General features: G+C 42.7%; 2 protein-coding genes across 7 annotated transcripts in view; one reads left to right on the forward strand and one right to left on the reverse strand.

Annotated features, from left to right (window-relative positions):
• HERC3 (HECT and RLD domain containing E3 ubiquitin protein ligase 3) overlaps window positions 1-23,124 on the forward strand; it is a 153,558-nt gene that overhangs the window by 103,843 nt on the left and 26,591 nt on the right. For all 6 annotated transcript variants that reach the window (XM_082391621.1, XM_082391624.1, XM_082391625.1 and 3 more), the window contains 2 exons: window positions 2,669-2,735; window positions 4,463-4,545. In XM_082391621.1, coding sequence (XP_082247747.1) covers window positions 2,669-2,735; window positions 4,463-4,545 — 150 coding nt within the window. The remainder of the gene's footprint in view (window positions 1-2,668; window positions 2,736-4,462; window positions 4,546-23,124) is intronic.
• NAP1L5 (nucleosome assembly protein 1 like 5) lies at window positions 11,851-16,710 on the reverse strand. Its single transcript, XM_082391804.1, has one exon. The coding sequence runs from the start codon at window positions 16,588-16,590 to the stop codon at window positions 15,994-15,996; it is 597 nt and encodes a 198-aa protein (XP_082247930.1). The 5' UTR covers window positions 16,591-16,710; the 3' UTR covers window positions 11,851-15,993.

Below are 23,124 nucleotides of genomic sequence, written 5' to 3' on the forward strand. Positions count from 1 at the left end.
GACTTCGAGCTTTGTCATGGTCCATAAGTACAGGGGAGGAAGTATTGAAAAGGGAGTCTGTATTTTGGAAAAGCCTACAGGTCTCCCTGTCCTTCCGTGTTTCTCTTTTCTGTGTCACCTTGACTGTCACACCATAGCCGCACTCACAGCACTGGTCACCAAACGTGTGGCGGTTTCCCCCTACCACCAAGTAATTCTCCATGACGCCAGCTGGTGTCCTACAATTCATCTCAGTTCTGACACCGGCTACCTAGAGATGGCATTGGATCCCACACACTCAGTGCTCGGTCCCTCCAGACTTCTCTCACCCACTTCGGGCGCCAGTCGCAGGCAGTAGGTCCCCAGGTTACCCGCAACTTCTGTCTGATCTGGTTACAAATCAGAGGTTCCCGTGACCCCTCCTCGGGTCCGATTAATTTCCTAGAGTGGCCCGAAGAATTCAGGGAAACACTTAGGTTTACCAGTTTATTCAAGGATTATGGTAAAGGATACAGATGAACAGCCAGTTGAAGAGATACACAGGGTGAGGCCAGGAGGGGTCCTGAGTGTAGTAGGAGCTTCTGACCCCATGGAGTTGGGGTGCACTACCCTCCCCATGTGTGGATGTGTTCACCAACCTGGAAGCTCCCTGAACACCCTACTGTTGGGATTTTAAGGAGGCTTGCTTACGGTGTGATCAATTATGACCTTCATTCCCAGCCCCTCTCCCCTCTCTGGAGAATGGGGGGCGTGGAGCTGAAAATCATGGCTGGGTCCTTCTGGTGACCAGCCCCTGCCCAGGAGCCCACCCAGAATCACCCCATTAGAACAAAAGATGCTCCTAATATTCTCATCACGTAGGGTTTTGGGAGCCCTGTGCCAGGAACTGGGGGCAGAGACCAGTATATGCATTTTCTGTTATGTCACAGATCCTTTTTAAGAAAGTAGTTTGAGATATAATTCGCATACCACACAATTCACCCAGCTGAAGTATATAGTTCAGTGACTTTTAGTATATTCAGAGTTGTACAGCCTTTATTACAATCAATTTTAGAATATTTTCATCACCTGAAAAAGAAACCTGGTACTCCTTGGTTGACATCCCCAACTTCCTCATTCCCCAAGCCCTAGGCAACCACTAAGCTACTTTCTGTCTCTATTGATTGCCTATTCTGGATATTTCACATAAACAGAATCATACCATGTGTGTTTTTTTGTGACTGGCTTCTTTCACACAGCACGTTTTCAAGGTTCATCTAAGTTGTAACTTGTATCAGTATTTTATTTCTTTTTATTGCCAACTAATATTTCGTTACATGGATATATACCACATTTTGTTTATCCATTCATCAGTTGATGGACGTTTGGCTTTCTCCTACCTTCTGGCTATTACTAATAGTGCTGCTGTGGATATTCTTACAGACTTTTTGTGTTGATGTAAGTTTTCATTTTTCTGGGGTATGTACCTAGGAGTGGAATTGCTAGGTCAAATGGTAACTCTGTTTCGCCTTTTGAGGAACCTCCAGACGGTTTTCCAGCGTAGTGGAGCCATGTTTTTATGTTATTATTCTTTCTGGCTCTTAAAAAACTCCTTTTATTCTGAGTTTCTCTGTATTGATTTTAGGTAGCATAAGGCGAAGTATATAAAAAGACACCGTATCTGTGACTTTCTCTAAACAGTACAATTCTTTTGACTTCAACAGGAAGGAACATCCCTTTTTTATGGAGAAAGAATACTGATTTTAAGATGGAGATAGAGGAAGGGTGGTCTCTAAGGTGCCCTCTGGAAATGAGACTGTCACACCACCAGTATAGGACACCAATACAGAGAAATCATAAAGGATGTGGGGAGAGGGTGCACAGAGAGAGGAAAAGAAAATTTAGAAGGAATATAAAAAAATGGCAGAGGAGACCCAGGCAGGGCTGCTTTCTTTGGTAACTGAGAGTGACAGAAATGTGTGCTATTTTCTTTGCCAACCTGGCTGAGAATGATGCATTTCAAGTAATCTTCTTGGCTGGTTAACTGGAAACAGATTGAAATTCCACACTAAGAATTTTTTTTCTGGGCAATTTTCTTTCTTTATGGAACTGCCAGACTCCGAGATCACTAAAGAAGAAAGTGTGAATGAGGTCTAGTAATAAGAACGTATTCTCATGAGAGTATACGATATGATCATTGTTGGCAGAAACATGTTTCGGTGTTCTTTAATATGGCAGTTCTTTACCATACAGAGCCCCTTGCATTAACAAGTAAGCTATTAAGATTCCTAAGTGGATACGGTGACTTTGTAGCTTTTTTTTTTATGGTAAGAGGATTTTTCTACTAATGCATATGGATAAAGCAAGTCTGTAGGACCGCTGCAAGACCATCTCCTCATGTATCTACTTCTGAGGAATACCAGAGTTAACACATGTGTCAGATATGACTCCATCTGAATTTCTTCATAAATTCAGTAAGATTTGTCAGTAGGAACAGAGAATGATTAATGAGTGTCTTACAAGTCAACTGCCGTATTTCTTTTCAAGATACAGTTGACATGATTTTCTGTCAGTCTGGATTTATGTTCATTCTAGAATCTTCTTTTATAGCATTTCCTTGCAGACAGTCTGGTGGGCATGTGACTGAGATAGAAACACTATTGCCATGTCTGATTTGCCTCATTTCCTTTCTCTGTCAATTTGTGATTAGGAGTCTTCAAGAACTTTTAGATTACCCTGGGGAAGATATTGAGGAGACTTTCTGCCTCAACTTCATGGTAAGGATTTCCACAGTTTACTCATGATTGTAGCTGTCTCTTTCATCATTCATGCTTACAAGTCACAATTAACATTAATTTTTCTCCAAATCGAAGAACAAATTCAGAGACTTCTCTGAACCAAATTATTTTAGTCACAGTGTCTTTTTTTATTTTTAAAATTTTATTTATTTATTTATTTATTTATTGGCTGCATTGGGTCTTCGTTGCTGCGTGTGGGCTTTCTCTAGTTGCGGCGAGTGGGGGCTACTCTTCATTGCGGTGCACGGGCTTCTCATTGCGGTGGCTTCTCTTGTTGCGGAGCACGGGCTCTAGGCACATGGGCTCAGTAGTTGTGGCTCACGGGCCTAGTTGCTCCGCAGCATGTGGGATCTTCCCGGACTAGGGCTCGAACCTGTGTTCCCTGCATTGGCAGGCGGATTCTTAGCCACTGTGCCACCAGGGAAGTCCCTTTAGTGTCTTTTTTAAAATCAAAGTATAGTTGCTGTACAATATTATATCAGTTACAGGTGTACAGTATTGTGATTCACAATTTTTAAAGGTCATACTCCATTTATAGTTATTATAAAATATTTGCTATATTCCTCATGTTGTACAGTATGTCTTTGTAGCTTATTTTATACCTAATAGTTTGTACACCTTAGTCCCCTACCGCTATACTGTCCCTACCCTCTTCCCTCTCCCCGCTGGTGACCACTGGTTTGTTCTCTGAATCTGTGAGTCTTCTTCTCTTTTGTTACATTTACTAGTTTGTTGTGTTTTTTAGATTCTATGTACAAGTGACATTGTACAGTATTTGTCTTTCTCAGTCTGACTTATTTCACTTAGCATAAAACCCTCCAAGTTCATCCATGTTGCTGCAAATGGCACAATTTCCTTCTTTATTTTATGGCTGAGTAGTATTCCATTGTGTACATGTGTCACATCTTATTTACCCGTTCATCTGCTGATGGACACTTAGGTTGCTTCCATATCTTGGCTGTTGTAAATAATGTTGCTGTAAACATTGGGGTGCATGTATCTTTTCGAATTACTGTTTTTGTTTTTTTCAGATACATACTCAGGAGTAGAATTGGTGGGTCATATGGTAGTCAGAGTGTTTTGAATGTTACAGGAGTTCAGTAAATGTGTTGAATAAATGAATGAATGATTAATCTATACAATTAAGAAAATTACTGAAGCATTATTTCTCTTTACTCCTATACATATAATTTCTTTTCTAGAGTTCATATCATTTTCTCTTTGATTGCATTTATTGGCAACTCCACGTCTTGGCATATATAGACTACCAAATGTAAAATAGATAGCTAGTGGGAAGCAGCCGCATAGCACAGGGAGATCAGCTCAGTGCTTTGTGACCACCTAGAGGGGTGGGATAGGGAGGGTGGGAGGGAGAGGCAAGAGGGAGGAGATATGGGGATATATATATGTATGTATAGCTGATTCACTTTGTTATAAAGCAGAAACTGACACACCATTGTAAAGCAGTTACACTCCAATAAAGATGTTAAAAAAAAAACAGTAATGAAGAAAAAAATAAAAAAAGATATCTTTTAAGGTGTCAGTGTTCTCTGACTCAGGTTCCCTTTCTCCTCCTGAGAATGTTCTGTGGTAATAAGTAGTCATTAAGCTACATTTGTTCCTAAAGCTTCTCTCAGTCATTTGGGGTCTAGAAAGATAAGTGGTCAACAAAATTGAAATGTTTCTTTCTTCCCCCTTAAATATAGATTTGTCGAGAAAGCTATGGCGTGACTGAACAGAAGAAGCTGATACCTGGGGGAGACAAAGTGGCTGTGTGCAAGGAGAACAGGTTAGTCCTGACCCTGGACCGTGCACACGTTACTTCATTTCTCTGCACTTTTCCTTTTAAGACCAAGACTGAAGTTAAATTTTCATCCCTTCTTCAGAGGGAGTAAGGGTGCTAAGGCAACTTTAGGGGTTTAATAGTAGAGGAAGCAGCGGACCTGGGTTCAGGAGATAACTGTTGTAGTTCTGCATCTCTGTCTTACTGGCTTTGACCCTGAGCAAATCACGTAAACTCTCTGATCTCAGTTTCTCATCTGTCAAGTGGGGGTTATAATAACTGTCCTGCCTCCCTCATGGAATGGTTGTGAGACTAAAGTGAGATAATTTATAGGAGAACATTTTGGAATGAATGAACTCCCAGCATTTAGCACAAGGTTTCCAGTATCCAGCAGAGTGACTGGCATAAAAATGCTCCAAAAAATGTGTTGAATAAGCGAATGTTGTCAAGATGCTTATTATTATTGTGGTTTTATTGCTGAAGAATTTGTAATACAGGTTTTAAATTAAATTCTTTCTGCCTCATGAAAATTAATTCAAGTATATCTGATTTTTCAGGATGATTTTCTCTGTGTTATCCCTTTGGAGGAGAAAAAAATTCAATTTTGTTTGCCTTTGAATTAAATTATGAGTGAGGTTGTTGGCCATCTGCATATTAATTAATTCAGTTTACAAGCACTGAGTGTCTGCTGTATGCCAGGCATGTTTCTGGGTATAGGAAGTAAGTAACTTTTATCCTCAAGACTAGCTGGGAAGGGGCGGTGTAATGAATGATTGCAGTAGATTATGGTGCATGTGACAGGAAAGTGATAGGCCAAGTGCCAAGGATCCAGGAGGAGAGGCCATAACGCTTTGACCAAACACTGAAGAGAGAAAACATTTTAGACACAGGGAGTACTATGAGTCAGACTCTCAAATTTAACACATGCCAGAGAATGATGAGTATTTGTGGGGCGGGGGTTAGGGTGTGGATGGAGGGTGGGTGCAGTAGTATTGGGGTGGAGCTTGTCAAGACCTTAAATGGGTTTGCAGTGGGACGTGGTTGATCTCTGTTTGAGTGATGACTGGTGGCCATATGGAAGTCAGCCACGTGTGGAGAGGCCCATTAGGAGGCTGTTGAGGTAGCTCAAGGGCAGGGTGGTAAGGGCCAAAGTGAAGGTAGCAGGGATACAGAGCCGGCTTAGTGTCTCATTATATACAGATGGTACTAGAGAGGCATGTAATTTTTTTTTTTTAATCAATTTATTTATTTATTTATTTATGGCTGCGTTGGGTCTTCGTTGCTGTGCGCGGGCTTTCTCTAGTTGCGACGAGCGGGGGCTACTCTTTGTTGCGGTGCGCGGGCTTCTCATTGCGGTGGCTTCTCTTGTAGTGGAGCACAGACTCTAGGCGCACGGGCTTCAGTAGTTGTGGCTCGCGGGCTCTAGAGCGCAGGCTCAGTAGTTGTGGCGCACGGGCTTAGTTGCTCCGCGGCATGTGGGATCTTCCCGGACCAGGGATCGAACCCGTGCCCCCTGCATTGGCAGGCGGATTCTTAACCACTGCGCCACCAGGGGAAGTCCCGAGAGGCACGTATTGATAACAACTCTGACTTCTAATTTGGAGAGCTGACCAACAGGAAACAGAATCTGTAGCGCAGGGTAGAGGGGAAAGAGTTCTGTTTTGTATGTGTTGATTTTGACATGTCTGTGTGATACCTGGGTGATTTTGTTTACAGCTGAAAATTTATGTCTATCATCAAGAGAGGTCTTTTTTTAAAATCAATTCATAATTTTTTTTTTTTAAGTAGGATGTTTTCTTTTTCTTTTTTGCATTTAAAATTTTAATACAGTCTTTAAAGGTTACTTTCCATTTACAATTATTACAAAATATTGGCTGTATTCCCATATTGTACAGTACATCCTTGAACCTATCTTACACCAGGTAGTTTGTACCTCCCACTCCCCAACCCCTATGTTGCCCCTCCCCCTGACAGGTAACCATAGTTTGTTCTCTATGTCTGTGAGTCTGCTGCTTTTTTGTTATATTCACTAGTTTGTTGTATTAGAAGAGAAGTCTTATATCAGTAGTTTATTTGTTTACTTATTCCAGTCTTAATCACCAGTGAATTTGAGGTTGCCTACACAAGGAAAAAAGTGGTGAAATAAATAAAAAACGAGGACAGGGAAAATGTATGCTCTTAGAGGCGTTGTATGTATTAGAATAGAAAGTAGACTCTTGAGATGAGGATTTAGGGACCGTTAGCACATTAGCTAGAGACAAAACTTCTCGGCTTAAAGAAGGGGTAGGGGTCAGGAAAGACAAGGGAGTGGCAGTCTCCACTTGGGAGGGCTGTGAGCGAGGGAAGCCTTCTGGAAGCAAGGGTTCATTGAAGCTACGGAAAAAGTTACAGATGAAGAGAAGTTGTTTGCTGTTTTAAGCATGTTGGGAAATTAAAGCTAATTCACTCTGGGTTTTAGTTGGCTTCTCACTGTAAATAGTTGCAAAGATGCAAACAGAGATCCTATGAAATTCACTCTATCCAAGTGATGTATATTGGCTTCCTCCCATAAGTTTTCCCTTTGGAAAACAGGAATGATAGAAAAACTGACAGGCCTCTTCTTCCGTCCTTTTACATTTTTAAAGATAGCTAGAAGCCAAAGTGGTCTAATGTAACATTCAGTAATCTTTTTTGTCATGTAAACTTTTCAGACTATGCAGGAAGCCTCAGCTTTGGGGAAAGTGTGAGCTATAATACCAGAATTAAGTAAAATAATCCAGAAGTTGCTAAGTACCCAACAAAATGGCTTCAGATGATGAAATTATCTTGAGTCTGGGACTCTAATATAGAGGCTAGTCTTGTCTCAAGTAGGTGTTTCAGTCGAAACTCTAACTTGATAAGAATCTTTTGGAGCTGAAAGCACTGTCCTTTCTTTATCTACATAATGTTGGTATTTTTGTTGACAGCAAATGATTTGTTTAATAAGAACAGTCTCATTATTCCGTAGAGTCTGATAATGTTTTTATTTTTTATTTTATTTATTTTTAATTTTTTAATATTTATTTATTTGGCTGCAACGGGTCTTAGTTGCGGCACGTGGGATCTTCATTGCAGCATGTGGGATCTTTAGTTGAGGCATGCGGGATCTTTAGTTGCGGCACGTGAACTCTTAGTTGCCGCATGTGGGATCTAGTTCCCTGACCAGGGATCGAACCCTGGGCCACCTGCCTTGGGAGTGCGGAGTCTTAGCCACTGCGCCACCAGGGAAGTCCTTGATACTGTTTTTAGAATTGGGGAATTTATGGCAGATCATAAAGTGGCTTTGTGGGTCTAGGTGATTTCTCTTCCCTCCTGGTTTTGACGATCGCTTTATTACATGTGCATGTATGTACCTATGTAGATACATCTATAGTCTTTAGTCTTTCAAAGGATGTCTGAGCTTTTGCGTCAGATTTCAGACACGACGGTGTGTGCATTAGGAGCTAGCAGTGGGCTGGGCAAGCAGCCTGAGGAAGGGCATATTCAGAATTTCTTCACATTCTGGTGAGCCATCCTAATGCGCTGTGTGTTGGATACACCGGGTGGGGAAAAGAGCGATGTCGTGTGGGCATAGGTGATTTGTGATGTAGTCTGCAGAAGAGGCAGTTGTTGGGACTTTTCTTTTTCATATCTTCATAAAATTATTTCTCTTGGGGTACTTTTTGTCTCTGCCTTTTTTGCTCTCTGTCTCTTTCCGGGTCTGAGTTTTTCTCTTTCTGTGTCTGTGCTTCTCTCTCTCTCTCTCACTCTTACTGTCTCTCCTTATTCAGTAGGTGTTTCTTTGAATCAGCAATTGAATTCACTTAATAGTTGAGAGTTTGTGCAGGAACACTGAAGTAGACCACAGTTTGTTTAGGGTGGTAAGCCGTTCTCATATGTAACCATAAATGAAATATGAAGACAAAATTGATTAATTGGACCAGAAGGTGTTCAGAGAAATCCACGTAGACATATGCATCTGGGAGGATGGATATGGGATTAGAGCTGTCGGGAGGACTCCTAAGATTTGGATACTAGAAAGTAGAGACGAGGACATAATAAAAAGGGGAAGGTGCTCTGTAAAGTTTGTGAGCAAAGGAGTTGCATGATAGATGTGGGTCCGTGGCACACTTCCTTTCTTCGTCTTCTTTTTTTTCCTTCTCCATTATTTATATCTGTTGCTGACTCTTGGGCTGCAGCCCGCAGTCCTACAAGCTCTGTACTTGCCCAGCCTTGAGACCGAAGAAAGAGCCCGGAGTCAGCAACAGAGACATCAGTGGTTTACTGGATGGGAGATCTTACATGTCTGAAGCAAGGTTTTGGAGCGACACCCCACTGTGTGCGTCCAAGGTCAGGCAGGATGTGCTGGCAGTCTTTGCTACCGGGGGGATGGGGGAGGTGACCAGTTATAGGGGGAGTTGATGTCAGGTTGGCTCTCAGTTATCAGGGAAACCAGTAGAGGGGCACGCCCCTCAGCACCCCTTTGATAAGCTATCTTCGCAGAGATGTTCTGATCTCAAATTGGAACGGTCATTAGCTAGGGCCTGGGGCAAGTCTGTAGGAAGGTCAGTCGTGTGAGTAGGTGTAGGTGAAGCAGGCACAGGTAGAGCAGGGGATGTACGGAGAGCAAGAGGACAGCCATCTTGAATGTCCTGACCATGCACTGACACATTTGCACTCCTGGACATTGCTGATCCCATGGGGGGTCCTCAGAATCAGTGTGGAGAGCATGCTTTTGTTTACAGCCACGTGGGTTCCTTTTCTCTGTCTGTGCACTTATTTGCCCCTAATTGACCTCAGGGCTGCTTCTAGAAAACATTTTCCATACGGGTGTTCTGATGACATACAGGTTCCTTAAAAGAAAGACAGTACATAATTTCAAGGGAGTAATAAGGGAACTTACATTATTCTTTTACTTGTATTACAAAACTCCATTGTTCTGTTACCATGACTTTCTAAAAAGTAGCTTCTCTCTTTCTAAAAAAGTTTTCAAATCTTTGTGCAATAAAATGTGCTGTCGTTTTAAATATTGCCAGGCAGAGGGGGATTCTTATTTTTATTGCCAGTACGCGGTGCTTGAAATTTAAACGTGGAATGGCTTCTGTGTTAGGTGCAAGTTTGGGTTTCGGCTTTTCTGGGTTGCTGGCACTCACCGAGCACACGGTGGTGAGCTCACCCGCTGCTTCAGGCACTGTTGTCCGTGACTCTGTACCCGGTGACAGGAGCAGACCCCCTTGCTGACGCAGTTACCTGTTGGGAAGGCTTCTGAGAACCTAGTGTGGTTACTGCCACATTACATAGTATTGCTGTCAGAGTTAGGGACAGCCAGAAGAAGCCAAGCAAATGTTTTTTCCTTTATCTTTAATGTTGCAAAAAGCAGAAATCTTAACATTAAAGCACGTTGAGATCCTGGTAAGAAAGCTTGTATACGACGGCAAAAGATTAATCATTACAGCTCTTATTTCCTTTTGACAGTTATATGCCATAACCTCATTACTGGGGGGTCCTTTTTGGGTATTTCATAGATTAGTCTAAGAAAATTAAATGAAAGAACCAAAAGAATAACACCTGCTGGATTTTTAACTTGAACGTTGTGTATACAGATACTGCTGGCATTGAAGCTGTTTCTGTTAACAGTAAGATACTTGGCTGTCACCACTGCCCTGGAGGGAAATGTCAGAAGGGTACCAATTCTGTATCCATAATTTATTACATTCCATTTGGACTTAAAATTGCTTTCTTTCCTTGGACAAGAGCTGCAGACAGACAATTGAATTATAAGCATCCAGGTAAAAGAACATCTATGGGTGATTGCTGGTGGCCACATCTTAGCTAAATCTTGCAACAACTGGCAGTCACATCTGGATAATACTGCATTACATGACTATTTGTGGTTAAGTATTTCTCACTCTGTGGCATGGTGTTACTACCATTAATAAGAAAACCCCACATATCATTCTAGATTTCCCCCAGTTTAACTCAATTTAATCAAATCGAATGCAATCAATATCTTCCCCCATTTCTTCCATATTAAAAAAGGGGTGGGGAGAGGGAATAGTGAAAAGGAAATGCCAGGCTTAAGGTAAGTGCTCCAAAGGGCACCTAGATTCCATAGAGAGAACCTGAGAATAAAACCCACACATGACAGATACTTCTAGCTCCTTAAGATTTACTGAAGTTAGGACCAATGAAAGACTTCACTTGATCTCTCTCTTTTTTTTTAACATCTTTATTGGAGTATAATTGCTTTACAGTGGTGTGTTAGTTTCTGCTTTATAGCAAAGTGAATCAGCTATACATATACATATATCCCCATATCTCCTCCCTCTTGCATCTCCCTCCCACCTTGATCTCTTGAGATAGTCTATGAGAGGTGTAATCTTTAAGATCTGCATGTTACTTGCACTGGACTGTTACAGGAATAGCAGATAATTAAAATGCCAGTAACATTTCTCGAGTGCTTCCCTTGTGTCAGGCATTATTCTGAGTCCTTCACATGCAGTCCTCCCCACTTTACAGTTGAAGAAACTGAGGCAGAGAGAGACGTAAGTCACTTGTTCAAGGTTACACAGCCAGAAGTCCAGTGTTCAAACACCAGAGCCAGAATTCAGAGCCATTCTGTTTGACTGAGAGCTTGTGCTCTCAGTACACTGCCACTTAGAGGGCCAAGACCAGGGCTCCAGAGTCCCCATGTCCCCTCATCCCTAGAAGATAAATGACTTCGAAGAGTTTGCTGTTTTCGTTTCAGGCAGACGATGCAATTTTTTAAAAACAAAGTTGGCATAGTTAAAGACATACAATGTACGTATAAAAGTGCATGTCTGAATTTTTTTTTTTTTTTTAATTTTGTATCCGTTTTCTCCCAGATTGTCTTTTTTTTTTTTTTTTAATGCTATTCTTGTCTGCTTATATTCTTTTTATTTATGTATGTATGTATGGCTGTGTTGGGTCTTCGTTTCTGTGCGAGGGCTTTCTCTAGTTGCGGCGAGCGGGCCTCTCACTATCGCGGCCTCTCTTGTTGCGGAGCACAGGCTCCAGACGCGCAGGCTCAGTAGTTGTGGCTCACGGGCCCAGTTGCTCCGCGTGTGGGATCCTCCCGGACCAGGGCTCGAACCCGCGTCCCCTGCATTAGCAGGCAGATTCTCAACCACTGCGCCACCAGGGAAGCCCGCATGTCTGAATTTTTAAACTTAGGTTGAGACAATGCTTATATCTATAATGTTATTATAAAGCCCTCATGGACACCCTTAATAATGGCTGCACAACCTGCTGTGTAAATGTGTATTTTCTACTCTTTCCCTTTTGGGTATCTGGCTTGTTTCTGTGTTCTTTTTTTTTTCTTTCCCTTTTTTTTTTCTTTCTTTTCCCCCTCCATTTTTAATAAGACTGTATCAGTCATCTTATGTATAAAGCTTTGTTTGTTTTTAAAATTTCTTTTTAATGGTAAGGTCCCAAGGGTGAAATTGAATTAGTGTATATCATTTTGAATTTGTTGATATTTTTACTAAATTGATTTTGCTAATGAATTATACCAGCTTATACATTATCATCAATGTATGAGAAGTACCCATTTCATCGAATCCTTATAAATACTGAGTGTTTTTTTTTTTTACATCTAATCTAATTTAATAAGAAACTTGACCTCACTTGTAAAATTTGTATTTCTTCCATGCATAGGCTACTTCACATATTCTGCCCAGCATTGATCCTTTTTACTGATGTTTACCTCTAAAATATTTTTGTTTAAAGAAAGTGAATGAGATAGAAGTGGTCATTGCCCAACATTATTAATGTGTTAAATGCCACTGAATTGTTCATTTAAAATGGCTACGTTTTGTGAATTTCACCCCAATTAAAAAAACGTGTGTGTGTCTGTGTGTGTGCACATGCAAATGTGTGTGTGTACGCTTAATTGTAAACTCTCAGGGAGAGCTGCTGTGATGTGCTTGGGCAGGGAGCGTGGGCATGCTGCAGGCTTCTGCATAATGCTCTTAGAGACTGAGTTGAATGTGTAATGCACGGTTGCCTTTCCTTCTGCCAGTTACGTTGTGCATTGCTTACTAATTTGGGCCTAAAATGGATGAAAAAAGGTTTATGAGTAAGAGTGTTTGACCTGCCTTCAGGGAGGGTATCCTGCTACATGTTAACACACAAGATTTATGTCTGCCTGAGGAACGATCAAATAAGCAATGCAGGAAACAGAGGGGAAAGATCAACCCAGTTAGGAAAATGGTGGAAATTGTTTGACATTACGACGGGCATCAGATATGTGCCTTATCCTGAGAAAAGTAACCAACAGTGGTATGACTGGTAGCTGGGAAACCCCGCAGCTGAAGTCTTACCACAAGTGAAGGGAAGATTGCTGGCCCGGGCACACAGCTCGGCGTGTGTGTCCTCCAGACCCTGCTGGAGGCTGGTCCACTTAGTATCGCCCTTTCAGGACGTGTCTTGCTGCCCCAAACAGGATTGCAGTACTTCCCTTTCTTAAAGTCGTCCGCTGATGTCCTTTACGTATTTCTCTGTTAAGATGAAATGATTCTCGTATCATTTGTATCAACTCTTTATTATATTAAGATTATTAACCCTTTGCCATCTGTATTTATTGCAGATTTTATTCCCAGTTTGCTGTTTACTTTTAAAAATGTGGAGTCTGTTTAAATCTCTAAAACTTCTTAATTTTTGTGTTGTCACGCCTGTCGATTATTTCTTTTGGTCTTAAATCATTCTAAATTTAACCTTTCCCTGTCTAGAAATTGATACTTAATAATATATTTTCTTCAATTAAAAAAATTTTTTTTGTTCTAAGGTAAAAATCTTAATTGTTTTCCTATTCTTACAGGTGAAGATTAGGGTAATTATATGGTTCCAGATCCAGTTTGGGTTTTGATTTGAAGTGTAATAAATTAAAAGTTAATTTGGGAAGAATTGACACTTCTGTGATATTCAGTCTCACCTTCCAAAGGCCTCTTTTACATTTCTTTGTGATACTGTTTTTTTTTCTTTTCATAGGTTATATACATTTTTATTAGAGGTTTTTGTAAATATTTTGATTTCTTATTTCTACTGTGAAAGAGAGCCCTTTGCATATATTTTTATCATTAGTAGTGGCTAGAAATAGTTATTGGTTTTTTGTTTGTTTTTTTTTTTGTTATTGGTTTTTATATATTTATATGGTTGGTCTATTCCTCAAATTTATGAATGTGATAGCTTTCAGTTGATTCTTTTGGGTTTTCTATGTGTAATTACATGCCTGAAAAAAAATTTTTTCCCCCCCCACTAACTACACACCTTATTTGTTTCATTCATTTTTGCTTTTTTGTGGGATCTAGAAAAATATTAAATGACAGTCTCTTACTCCTAGGGATAAGAAATGAATATTGAATTTTATTAGATTTTTTTTCCTTCTATTTCAGATAATCATGATTAAGATAATCACTGACTTATGTAATACATTATTTTGATTTTCTCTTTTTGTTGTCCCAGCCCTAAGGAAGATTAATAATACATTAAGGTTTCACTCAACTATTGCCATTAGCAACAGGTCAGAGCTTCCTTCCGTTCCCTAAGGTAAAGAGGTCTAATTTTGCTTCTGACTAATTTTAACCCTTAAGGGAAATGGAAGAAAACACGTCTGTGTTTAAAATTTTGGGGGGGTCTTCAATTTTATACTTCATTTAGAATGCCCAAATACAAAGTTGAAATAGACTTTTTAATATATGCATGATGTCACATTAAAGTCTTTTATCCTTTCTGGGAAGAAATCAAAACCTGATTTTTATATTGAGGAAAACAAAACAAGTTTATTGAACTACCTGTGTTTATGAATTAAAGGCCACTTCTTTAACAGTAATATCATGAACTTAGGAATATAATATGTATTTTTTCCTCTTTAGTAATTTAGGAGGATTGAATTTCCAATCATCATCTTTATCTTTCATCTAATAATAATAACCATAATAATAATAGCTAAAATATCTTGAGCACTTAGGGTCAGACACTGGTCTGTGGGATTTATGTAAATTAACTAGTTTGTTCTTCGTAATAATCTGTGAGGAAGGGACTGTTACTACCCCCTTTTATAGATGAGGAGAAACTGAACACAGATTAATGTAATTGCCCAAGATTCACTGCTAATAGGAGGCAGAGCTGGGATTTGATTCCAGGAAGTCAGGGTATGAGTCCTTTTGTTTTTTGAAAATACTGTTTTATTAACACCACAGTGGTAAACAACGTTATGCTTAAATTTCTTTATAGATCACACAATTCAAAACCCACAAAGAAGCTAAGAGTCTTTACATTAAATGTGTCCTCCTAAAAATCCTTTACTGTATGACAGTCTGTTCTCAAGCAGAAAAATTTGATTATGCACCATTTTATATTTAATATATCACATTTACATAGCAACATAATGAAGGCACAGCTAACACAAGCAAACTTAAACCCCTTCTACTTCTGAGCTGGGGGTGGGGACACACAGTTGGATTGGTTGTTCAAGTATATATTTTTTCCACACATTAGCTTCCGTGAAGAGTTCTGATAATTTTCACAGCTACATTCTAAAAGCTACAAGACAAAAAGACATCACAAGGATCAAACATAACATTGGATACACATGCTTTACAGAATTTACTAGATTCTACATCTCTTCAAGTAAATTAATGTTTGTAAAATGCTAAAGGGATCAGTACTTAAACATTGGGTTTGTTTTTTTTTAACACCTTTGTAAACAGACACTACCAAGAAAACACCTAAGCACGAGACTGTAAATAATGAACACGTATGTTGACAAGAGTGTACAGGTTAATACACCCTCCTTCTCAGAACCAAATATTCAGAGCAGTCTTTAGAATCTGAAGTGGCAGTTTTCTGGGCCTCATTAACAGCACTGTCATGATCTCCGGCACCGGCTTCCTCCCTCCCATCACGCTTCTCTGAAGTGCAAAGCCGATGTCTGGGTTACGAAAGCAAAGTCTTAAAGATGAGATTTTTTTCCTTGGGTTCTGCCGCTTCCGCGCTGGAAAAATGCAAGACTAAAGAAATTGCAGAATTAGGCATATTGAGAACATGTTCAGTCTCGGCTTGGGTGTCTGCGCGTAGTGTGATGATAGTGTGTGATCCAAGGGTCTCCAAGTGACGTTCTTTCCTTCACGTCTACTTGGCACCCTTCGGAAGCCTCAACTCCAGTCCTCGCAGAAGAGATCACGAAAAAACCATTTCAAATTTAACTCGTTCGCAACACCTTTTGGTGTATCGGTGTTCAGACTGGGAACGGGCTGGCCAGAATCTGACTGCGTCGATTTAATATGATGTTAGGAATGTCAGAATTGATTCACATTGTATTTTGGTCCAAAACCTGAGCCTTTTCAAGTCCACCGATGTGTGTAAAAAAAAAAAAAAAAAAAAAAATGGGGGTTTTTCATCTGCGTCGTCATTCTGGTCTGCAGTCTCTGCCCCCGCTTATTTCTGGGCGTCGTCAGACACTGCAGCGCGGGGACCCTCATGCTCGGCGGCGGCGCCCGCCGCCTCCGCTGCAGCCTCTGCCGGAGGCTCTCCCTCCTCCTCCTCGTCCTCCTCCCCCCCCTCCTCCTCCTCGTCCTCCTCCTCCTCGTCCTCCTCGTCGTCACCCTCTAAGGTCCACGCACACCCCTCCATCTCACCGGTGAGCTCCTGGATCTTAGCGAGCAAGGGCTTATAGATGTCGTTATACTTTTTCTCCAGCGCCTGGAATTCCTTATCAAATCTGGCTTCTATCTTATCGCACCGCTTCTGCAGCTTTTTGAGCGCCAGGACGCGGCATCTCACCGAGTTAGGCAGGCTCTCGATAAAGTCATTTCTAGGCTTCGCGGCGTTCTCCGCAGGCGTCTGGGGCTCCTCAGCCGTCTGACCGACCGCGCCGTCGGAGTCGCCGGACGCGCTGTCAGAATCTCCCCCCTGCGCGCCGCCTTCCGCCATTACCTCCTCCGCCGCCGCCGCCGCCGCGGCCGCCTCCGCTGCCGCTGCCGCCGCCGCCGCCTGGCTCGGCTGCGCGGGGCCCTGGTTCTCCGAGTCGGCCATGTTCGCGGAGCAGCGCAGAGGTCTCGGTGGCCCCCGCGCAGAGCTGCCCGCGAGCTGCGCCCCAGCGATCCTGCGGCAGGCGGCAGGCGGCAGGCGGCAGGCGGCAGGCGGCAGGCGGCAGGCGGCAGGCGGCAGGCGGCAGGCGGCAGGCGGCAGGCGGCAGGCGGCAGGCGGCGCTGACGTCGGCCGCGGCGGGGACGTTGGCGCGGCCCCGCCCTTTGCCCCCGCGGGCGCTTGACTGGCTCCCCACGATCAGCTGATGGTCGGGCCCTCGAGCCGCGCCAGCCCGCCGCCCGCCGCCCGCCGATGCTGCGCTGCCGTCTCCCCGCACTGCGGGCGGCGTCCGGACCCGTTTCTTAGCGACCGTGCCCGGCCGCCCGCGCACGCCTCCCCCGCGGCAGAGCGGGGCTGGCGCTGGCGGCGGGGACGCGCCGCGGGGAAGGGCTTCATCGCCATGCGCCAGTGCGCCTGGCTTGGCGCTTGTCTGCATCTCCCCTTAGCTGGCGCTGGGCTGCCGCTGGCAGGGCGTCTCTGCCTTACTCCTGGGGAGCCGTCTTTAAGCACCTGAGATTTCACTGAATTCTTCTCCCGAGAGTGGAGGCGCGGGGAGGGCGGGCTCCGTCCCACCCCGTTGAGGACCCGGGTGCGTGTGCTGATGGGGGCGGGAATCGTGCAGTTTACATGCCCCCCATCACCCCTGCCCCCCCCCCCGCAGCCCCTCTCCCAGCCTAGCAGCATATATACTGGTGGCAGGGTCTTCTCCCAGCTAGACGGACCCTGGAAGCAGCTTTGGAGCCGTTTGGATAGGGAATCTCGGAACGCCGGTATCCTGGAATGTTCTCGAAGGGTCCTCGGAGCCCTTGGCCTCTGGGGAGGAATAAAGCGGCAGGAGGGCCAAAGAAAGCAAGACCGTGTAAGCCCTGAGGCCCGGGCCGAGGGCCCCCTGCCTTCCCGGGCCTGAAGCATGTGTTTAGGACTGCCGTTCCTTGGGGACGCGCTGGCACACACACACGCACGTACAGGCATTGTCCCCGAGGCACGTTCAGCACCCGTGCTATGGCTCTTACCGGTGATTCGTGTATGAGAACATCGAGGAAAGCTATTAAATACCGAGCTCTTGTTCTCTAATAGCCATGTGAGTAGACACTTTAGTTCCTCATTTATTAAATCAGAAAGATAGCTTCTTGAGTAAGGATAAGGGCACATAGTTTAGGTATGGAACGCAAACGATCTTTACAGGGGTTCTTCAGGAGTGGTTTCAAATTCACCATGACTGATATAAATGCTTTTCCTTCATCAGTTATACTGGGACTTGCTGAAGCTTTTCCATAAAACCTGTGACTGTAAGGAAATTACTTCCCTAAGTACATTTGGTGCCGTCTTTTGATTCTTGCGGATATTAGTTAATAATATGTAAAGCACTTAGCGCTGACACTTGGTGGGCACTTCGTAAGTGTTTTGTTTGTAAAATAATTAAATTGCATTTATTAATCCACAAAGATAACCTGCAATAATAATTCTCTTACAAAAGGACATCTTTGTGCCCATCCACAAAGAAAGTTACTATTTACAGAAGGCCCAGTGTATTCCCATTAGCAAACATGCTAGTTTTTTTTTGGTACTTGTGATTCCTATTACTTACTTTCTTAATTCCGTTCCAGATAATTTATTATCTGCTTCCCTGTTAGCGTTTGTAATGACTTGAGGTTTTTTTTGTTAAATTTCAATCTTAACTCTGACTGAATTTGCTGTAATAATGTATCTATATTTAGTTGGCTGATCGTATACATATTCCATATATCATATATGGAATATGTATAGGATCAGCCAACTAAAGCTACCTTGAGGTTAGGAATGCCTTTTCTCATTTTTAAAAATAAGGAACTTAGCAGCAGAAAAAGAAAGTGAAATAAATATTCTCTTACAACTATGTATCACCTGATTGGCAGAATCGGGCAGAAACCAGGCCTTCAAACTCCTGTAGTATAGAAGCTGTGACATACTTTAAAAAGACAAAACAAAACAAGACCCAAACTTTATTCAAATCTACTTAACTAACTTAACTTGCTTGAGACCACCAGGGTGTGCCCGTCTTTTAGGATTTTTATGTTCCCATCTTAAAAAAAAATTTTAAACTTCGCCTTAAGCTATGGGGTTCTTGGACTCCTTAATCAATAGAAGCTGATAAGAGGCCAGGTAAGAAATTCAAGCAAGGCTTTATTGGGACTAGTGCTACAGCACAAGGGAGCTAAAGCACGTAACAGTTTCCCTTTTCACTCCCTAAGCGGGGAGGTGAGTGGGTTCCTCATCTGGGGCGAGGGTAGGAATGGGTCCAGGGGTCAGGCCAGAGGGGTAGCTTTGCTGGTCTGCCCAGTCCCTTGGTGGGTCTTTGTGCAGGGGGCATGCGCAGTACCCTGCTTTCGGTTCCTGGTACCCTGCCTTTGCTCCCGGTTCCTCAGAAGTGACGTTGGGTTTTTGGTCTTTTTGTACCTTGTTCGTAATTTGCCCCAACTGGGCACGCATGCGGTTATTTTTAGTCCCTTCTGCTTTCTTTGTATTTTCCTGCTGGAGGAGATGTTTGTCCAGGTGCCAGCGCTGCAGCAAAGGGTCCCAGCCGGTCTCAAGGCTACTCTTTTTTTTTTTTTTAAGTCTGTATTGAGATCTAATTTGTGTACAATAAAGTTTACCCTTTTAGGATATACTTTGACAGACATACAGAGTCCTGTAAACACTACAGTAATCGAACTGCAGAGCAGTAACCTCGTCTCCCCCAGATACGCTCCCGGTCTTTCCCTTCCTGCCCGACCTGGCAACCGTTGATCTGTTACCTGTCTCTGTAATTCTGTCTTTTCCCCAGAACGTCACGTAAATGGAATCATACGTGGGGAGCCTTTTTCACTCAGCGTAATGAATTTGAGATTCATCAGCGGTGTTCCGTACACTGTATTGGTACTTTGCTCCTTTTTATTACTGAGTAATATTCCCATTTGAGTTATTTCCAGTTTTTTTTTGTGATTACGGATAATGCTGCTGTGAACATTCATCAGCAGATTTTCTGTGTGAACAGAGGTCTTTATTTCTCTTGGCTAAGTATCTAGAAGTGGAATTGCTGGGTCATACGGTAAACGTGGGTTTAACTTTATAAGAAACTTCACGGTGTTTTCCACAGCGGCTGAACCCCTTGCCTTCACACCAGCAGTGCCTGAGAGATGCAGTTGCTTCACACCCTCGCCAGCATTTGGTATTGTTGGTTTTTTGTCCCCTCATCTCAGCTGTGTATGTGTCCATGGTGATTAAAGATATTATCTTCCAGCGTGCTTATGTGTCACTCATATATCTCCTTTAATAAAATGTCTGTTTAGAGCTTTCACCCATTTTCTAAATTGAAGTTTTTGCTCTCATTAATTTTTTAATGTTTTTATATATTCTGGGTACAAGTCCTACGTGAGATACGTGTTTTGTAAATATGTTCTTTCAGTCTGGGGCTTGTCTTTCATTTTTGTAATAGTGTCTTCAAAAAGCAGATATTTAAAATTTTGATAAATCCATTTTATTAACTTTTTCTTTATAGATTATGCTTTGGGTGGCATATTTAAGAAATCTTTGCCAACTTCAAGGCCGTAAAGATTTGGTCTTATGTTTTCTTCCGGAAGTTTTACAACTTCAAGTTTCACTTTTAGACTCCTATCCATATTGAGTTGACTTTTAAATAGGTGTCAGGTATAGGGATATATACCTTTAGCATATGAATATTCTGTTGATGCAGTGCGACTTCTATTGAAAATACTATCCTTTCTCCACAGAATTGCTCATTCAGATTTGGCAAAAATTAACTGTCCATGTACATGTGAATCCATTTCTGGACTTTCTGTTCTGTTGCATTGATTTGTGTGTCCTTTCACCAATACCACACTTGATAACTGTAGCTTTATAATAATAAGTCATGAAGTTAGGTAATTCCAGTTGGCTAACTCTGTTCTTTTTCAAAATTGTTTTGCTTTTCTAGTTCCTTGGACTTTCTGTATTAATTTCAGAACCGGTTTGACAAGCTTTTAAAAAGACCCTGACTACAGTTTGGATTCAGACTTCTGAAAACCCTTGGCAATACATATAGTACCTGCTTTTTTAAATTTGTGTGTTTAAAAATTAACTCGATAAGAGTTGTCTCATTTTATGGGCTTTGTGGACGCGGGTGTACTGTGGAGCTGCAAGTAACACAAAGCTGTGAATAGCACGATGAGCTATCTCGGCACATCGTAATCTCTCACACAGCTGTCACATTGGAAGAAAGTGCGGTGGGGTAAGGGACGGCACTTTGATCAGGTGGTTGAGAGCACAGGTCTGTACTCAGACATCTGGCTTCAATTTCTGCCCCTGCCCTTATACTAGTTGTTTTGTTGAATTCAGTTGTGAAATTGCGATAATGATCACATCAACTTCAAAAAAGTTGTTTTTTCTTGACTGTTTGTATATTTTTTATTGAGTCACAATTCTTATACCGTAAAGTTTACTCAAGGAGTGGCCTTGAGTATTCACTGAGGTGGCGTGTATCCAAGTACTTATTGCAGTGACTAGCACCTAGTAAACACTCCATAACTGTTAATGATCACTATTAAAGAAGAGAATATGGTGAGAGCAATAGTAATTGACAGAGATTAGAGTCTGTGTATTAGTTTGCTAGGGCTGCTGTAAAAAAATACTACAGGCTAAGTGGTTTAAACAACAGGAATTTATTGTCTCACAGTTCTGGAAGCTAGAACTCCGAAACCAAGGTGTTGGCAGGGTTGCATCCTTCCGGGGGCTGTGAGGGAAGGGATTACTCCAGACCTCTCTCCTCGGCTTGTGGATGGCTGTCTTCTCCCTGTGTCTCTTCACATTGTCTTCCCTCTGTGCAGGTCTGTGTCCACATTTCCCCTTTTGATAGGGATAGCAGTCCTATTGCCTTAGGACCCACCCTAATACTTTCATTTTAACTTGATAACCTTTGTAAAGACCCTGTCTCCAAATAAGGTCACCTTCTGAGGTAATGGGGGTTAGGACTTTAATACATGAATTTTAGGGAGACGCAGTCCAACCTATAATGCACTGTTCTCTGCCTCCCCCCCCCCCCAAATTCATGTCTTTCTCACCTATAAATACATTCACTCAGTTCCAGCATCCCCCAAGGTCTTAACCTGTTCCAGCATCAACTCTAAATCCAAAGTCTCTTCTGTAATGGTTAGTTTTCTGTGTCAGCTTGGCTGGGCCATGGAGTACCCAGATGTTTGGTCAGACGTTACTCTGGGTATGTGTGTGAAGATGTCTCTGGTTGAGATTAACGTCTGAATCAGGAAACTGAGTAAAGCAGATTGCCTTCCCTGACGTGCATGGGTCTCATCCAATCAATTGAAGGCCTGAATAGAAGAAAAAGGCTGAGTGAGAGGGACTCCTCCTGCCTGACTGCCTTTGAGCTGGGACATGAGTTTTGTTTTTTTGTTAATAAATTTATTTATTTATTTTTGGCTGTGTTGGGTCTTTGTTGCTGTGCGCGGGCTTTCTCTAGTTGAGGCGAGCGGGGGGCTACTCTTTTGTTGTGGTGCGTGGGCTTCTCATTGCGGTGGCTTCTCTTGTTGCAGAGCACAGGATCTAGGCGCGCAGGCTTCAGTAGTTGTGGCGCGTGGGCTTCAGTAGTTGTGGCTCATGGGCTCTAGAGTGCAGGCTCAGTAGTTGTGGCGCACGGGCTTAGTTGCTCTGCGGCATGTGGGATCTTCCTGGACCAGGGCTCGAACCCGTGTGCCCTGCACTGGCAGGCGGATTCTTAAGCACTGTGCCACCAGGGAAGCCCCGGGACATCAGTTTTTTCCTGCCTTCAGACTCTGATGGAAGCATCAGCCCTTCCTGGGTCTCGAGCCTGCCTGCTTTTGGACTAGAACTACATCATCTGCTCTCCTGGGTCTCCAGCTTGCAGATCTTGTGGTTTGTCAGCCTCTATAATTGCGTGAGCTAATGCTTTATAATCTCTCTCTCTATTTGTATATGTATATACACATATGCCCACACACTTCCTATTGGTTCTGTTTCCCTGGAGAGTCTGGACTAATATATCGTGTAAATATCATCTAAGTCAGGTATGAGTGAGACTTAAGGTTTGATTCATCCTGAGACAAAATTCTTCTATAGCCTGTGAACTTGTGAAACCAGACAGATTATTCCAAATACAGTGGTGGGACAGGCATTGGAAAGACATTCTCATTCTAAAAGGAGGAGGAAAGGGGCCAGAGGTCCCAAGCAAATTATAAACCTAGCAGGGCAAATTTCATTAGTTTTTTTTTTTAATACATCTTTATTGGGGTAGAATTGCTTCACAGTACCGTGTTAGTTTCTGTTCCACAACAAAGCGAATCAGCCATATGCATTACACATGTCCCCATAGCCCCTCCCTCTTGAGCCTCCCTCTCACCCTCCCTATCCCACCCCTCTAGGTCATCGCAAAGCACCAAGCTGATCTCCCTGTGCTATGCTGCTGCTTCCCACCAGCTATTTCACATTCGGTAG

The sequence above is a fragment of the Balaenoptera borealis genome (assembly GCF_965194805.1).
Source record: "Balaenoptera borealis genome assembly, chromosome: 4".
Classification (NCBI taxonomy): Eukaryota; Metazoa; Chordata; class Mammalia; order Artiodactyla; family Balaenopteridae; genus Balaenoptera; species Balaenoptera borealis.